At 33.4% G+C, this 4,157-nt stretch overlaps 1 protein-coding gene across 2 annotated transcripts in view; it reads left to right on the forward strand.

Moving 5' to 3' along the window:
* The window catches only part of LOC109844532 (pentatricopeptide repeat-containing protein At4g21880, mitochondrial-like), a 32,418-nt gene that overhangs the window by 26,910 nt on the left and 1,351 nt on the right, over positions 1-4,157 (forward strand). For both annotated transcript variants that reach the window (XM_020413602.1, XM_020413603.1), the window contains exons 13-15: positions 2,066-2,230; positions 2,334-2,461; positions 2,549-2,618. In XM_020413602.1, coding sequence (XP_020269191.1) covers positions 2,066-2,230; positions 2,334-2,461; positions 2,549-2,618 — 363 coding nt within the window. The remainder of the gene's footprint in view (positions 1-2,065; positions 2,231-2,333; positions 2,462-2,548; positions 2,619-4,157) is intronic.

The following is a 4,157-nucleotide window of genomic DNA, read 5'->3' on the forward strand; positions in this document are numbered from 1 at the left end:
GGAAATTTGATGAATAAAAGGGAAGAACGGCCTTTGACTCATTAAAATACCTATCATAACTACCAGCCTGCTTCGTTCTCAAAGAAAATGGATACATAAGGATATAAGGGGAACATGTGTCATTGTTAAATGGAGAAGGTAAGAGATGATGCAGTCTTTTCCTTTGAAAATGGGAACTGCTTACCAAAATGGGTAAGACTAATTTTCACATTGAGGAGCATAGAAGCATTTTGGGTTCTCTTATTAGAAGTGCTGGCTGGTTAGGAAATATTAATTGGTCTGTATGACCAATAGGGTGTAGAGTGTCCATTGTAAAGCTTGTCTGGCTTATATTGGGTTAAATTTTCGCCTACCATATTCTGGGTGCTTACTTAGATTTGTTACCAATATTTATATGGAATTTAAGCTGTGACAGAGCTGTAGATCATTTAATCGTCATGTGGCTTTAAATATCAATCGAAGTATATTGTGGTTGTACCTTTTTCTTAATAAAAATAAGTAGACATAAAATAACCATATAAAGAAACCTACTAGTTTCTATCAGATCATAACATTGTGATCCATAGATAAGTGACTCCTTTGAACGAGGCGTCAATGATGGAATAAAAAATGCCCTACATTTCTCTGTCACTTGTAGTTACGAGGATCCTTCCACTAGGTTTCCATGTTGGGAACCCTCAGGATATCATTCAGCTTAGTCATTGGATTGTGCCATCATCGTGTAGTTAATCAATTACTTCATTGGATGTTGTCTTGGAGCACATTCTCAATATGCTTCTGCGATAGTTTTGTCCAAAAAGATTGTTTCCATCTTCATAGCTTCATCTAGTCTACACATAATCAAAGTCAGACATTATTTTCAAGTACTGATGAATATAGGGGCATTTAAGGAAGATGAAAATGAATGGCCAAATTTTTTGAGGATGAAGAATGATTTAAGCCTCATTAGGGACAATTTTATGCACTTAAGAAAACTAATTGTTTCATTAAGTGCGATAAGACTAAGGCTTCAATGTTAATGCTGTTACTGTTATCCATGTCTGTAAAGTGTAAACCTCCTTGCAGTCAGCATGCTCAGCTTCCAACCAAAACATGTTCACTTTCATTCTTCACATATTTGATAATCAATCTCATTCTTATTAACACAGAGCAAGGACTATGATACATACTAGAGTATAAAATACTAACCTTCTCTCTCATCGCATCTTCATATGTTTTATATGGCAGAAGGGATTTTATGATAGCACTAGAGCAACCCCGGCTCATAAGCCATCAAACACATTTTAAAATAGATTTTAAAAAAGAAAACAGTAACATTGAATAAAGTAGTGTAGATTTCAGCTCATGAGAAAGAAGATCAAACTGTGGGGTGCATGTTAGAGTGTAATCTTCAATCCACATCACTAGTTGCATTACTGTTGTAACAAGGAAGGGGTTTTACGAGTACCGTCAGGGATATAGGGTGTTGACGCCTGTATCTTATCTAGTAGTAGGAGAAGTTCTTTCAGCGGATCAATTATTAGAACTGATCATAGTCATTTGTGTCTGAACCAAAATATTAAATACTCTGAGCTTGATTCACATATGCAAATATCAAAAAGTCGCTCCTTCAACAGTGAATTGCTTCTTAGTTTGTTTGTTTATTCGTTGATGATATGCCTATAGAGCATCCTTTTCAAAAGTCTGGTCCGTTGTGGATTAATGTCTAAAAAACCACGAATTTACAGGGGTGTCTTAAGTACGTCCTTTGAAACATATTATTAGGTATATTTTAGCTTTCGTTATGATGAAACTTTTTAATAGGATGGCCAACACCATCCAAACTCATGTCTCATAAACCCTGTTTGGAATGTATCATAGCTATACTTCATGCATCATTACATGTTAGATACAGTTGCAATATTCACTTAAATACCAAAAGAAAGCACCAGTTGAATCCAATTTAATCTTGTTATATAATCTTGTGTAAGGAACTGCATCTCATAATCAATTCAGATACTTCTGTACTTGAGGATGCATAGCTTCCTATGATATTCTGGCTGTGTCTAATTAAACTCTGATTTAGGTTCTTCTGGACAGTGAGATACAACCCAAATACTTAAATGAACTCAAGAACGTGCTTGTAGCATCCTTGTCGTCTAATGGACAAATCACAGATGCACTTCAACTATATGATGAAATTAAGCAAGCTGGATGTACTACTGAGCCCAAAACTGTCATAAGCCTCATTGTAAGTTATCATATTTCTGTAATGAAAATTTGTTGAACAACTTATTTAGATGGTATGATAAATATTGTAGTCGCTTTTTAATTTGAATATGTTTCTTTTCCAGGAGCACATTCAATCTGATGGAAAATTAGATAGATTACTTCGACTTCTAGAAGAGTTGAATGATTCCAGTTTCTGGTTTGACGGCTGCAGTAGGGTCATCTTATATTGCGTCCGGTACCACTTTGTGAAGTATGCTCCCATGTGTCCCTCTTTATTACTGGGGTTTATTCTCTACATATGATATTCAATTCCTCATGAACTAGTTTTGTGTATCAGCTCTGCAATTGGATTGCTAAAGAAACTCAAGGAGAAGGATGAAACGAGCACATGTTTTGTTATTGACAAGGTACATCTTCTCTCTTTTAGTTTATGATTTTGTTGTCTGCTAGTGTAGTGCATGTGCTCTGCACGAGAGCATCCCTATTTTGTTTTATGTTTTTCAAATTTTTTTTGTTGGTTGCAAAATAATGAAATGACTTGTATAGCAATATAAGTTCTGAACAATTATAATTTTATTTAAATGAATAAATTGTATGATAAAAATGTGTATAAAGAATTGTATGATTACTAATTATAGTTTGGATAATTATTATAATTTATTCATAATTTATTAAAATAATTATAAAGTATTAAATAGTTTCTTCTCTTTTAAATATAATAATATTATACATGGCATAATTATAACACTATTAGTAACTACATTTTAATTTAATAATTAGTTTATTACACTTAGTAAATAATTTACCAAATTGTATAATTATTAAATTACAGTGTAATTTATTAATTAAAAAATACTATTAAAATCATTATACTATCAATATTATTACAATTACAATAAATACATATTGTTTTCCATGCTATTGTCATACTTTTAAAAGGCTAATAAGATGCACGGTAACAAGTAGTCCTCCATAAAGGTGAAACCCAAGGGTGTAAGGCATAACCCTAATGAATTATTATTATTTTTAATTTTTCTAGAATATTAAATAGTATGTGAAGATAAGTTAGGGATAAATTTCAAAATTTTCTATTAAAAACGTAATTAAATAATAAAACATAGTGTGGCCAAAGGTTTTGAAAAAGTGAGGAAATGCATAATTGATAAGAGGTTATATATAATTAGTGAATGATTAATTATAACTAATGACATATTTGAGAATTATCAAACTTAAAACGACAAAAATGGAAATAAAAGGTTTTGACAAGACAATCGTCTTCTATATATAGTTTAGATGGGAAACTCATATTTTAATTCTCTCTTTAGCATTTCCACAGTTAGATTTATCATTCTCTTTGCTTATTTACAAGTATTTCTGTTATTGTAATGGGGATGATAATTGAGATGACAGTAGAATCCATAATAAACTAGAAAGAGAACAAACCACAAGCAAAGAATAAGGCACATGGATACGTGGTAGGTCAAGTCCTATCTACATCCATAAAGACATTGAAGGAGTGTTCACTGCAAACTTGGTCACAAGAGTCCCTCAACTTCCCCTTAGATCTATTGGTGAAGATCTTAAGAACACCTTCCTCTCGAGCCCTAGATGACTTTCTCCCTCTCTCCCTCCCTCGCTTTCTGCTGCTTTTTTAGCTGTATTTGTGAAACAGAGATGCTTCCTCTAGACATGGCTGCATGGGTCAGATATTGAAAACTGTTGCTTTTTGTGACAGCTGACAAGTGCTGGAGTATTAAATGTAGATAGAACACAAAAAAGCTTCTCTTCTTGCACCCATAATTCGCTAGGTCCTCTACTCCTCTGTAGCCTTCAGTTTATGCTGTGTATGTGTGTTCTGTGGTTGCATCTCTGGAATCGTGATTGAGGTAACTAAACAAGTAGGAAGGTTGAGACCACAAGCACACACGCACACGTGACTGGCGCGC

Source organism: Asparagus officinalis, chromosome 6 (assembly GCF_001876935.1).
Source record: "Asparagus officinalis chromosome 6, Aspof.V1, whole genome shotgun sequence".
NCBI classification, from domain to species: domain Eukaryota; kingdom Viridiplantae; phylum Streptophyta; class Magnoliopsida; order Asparagales; family Asparagaceae; genus Asparagus; species Asparagus officinalis.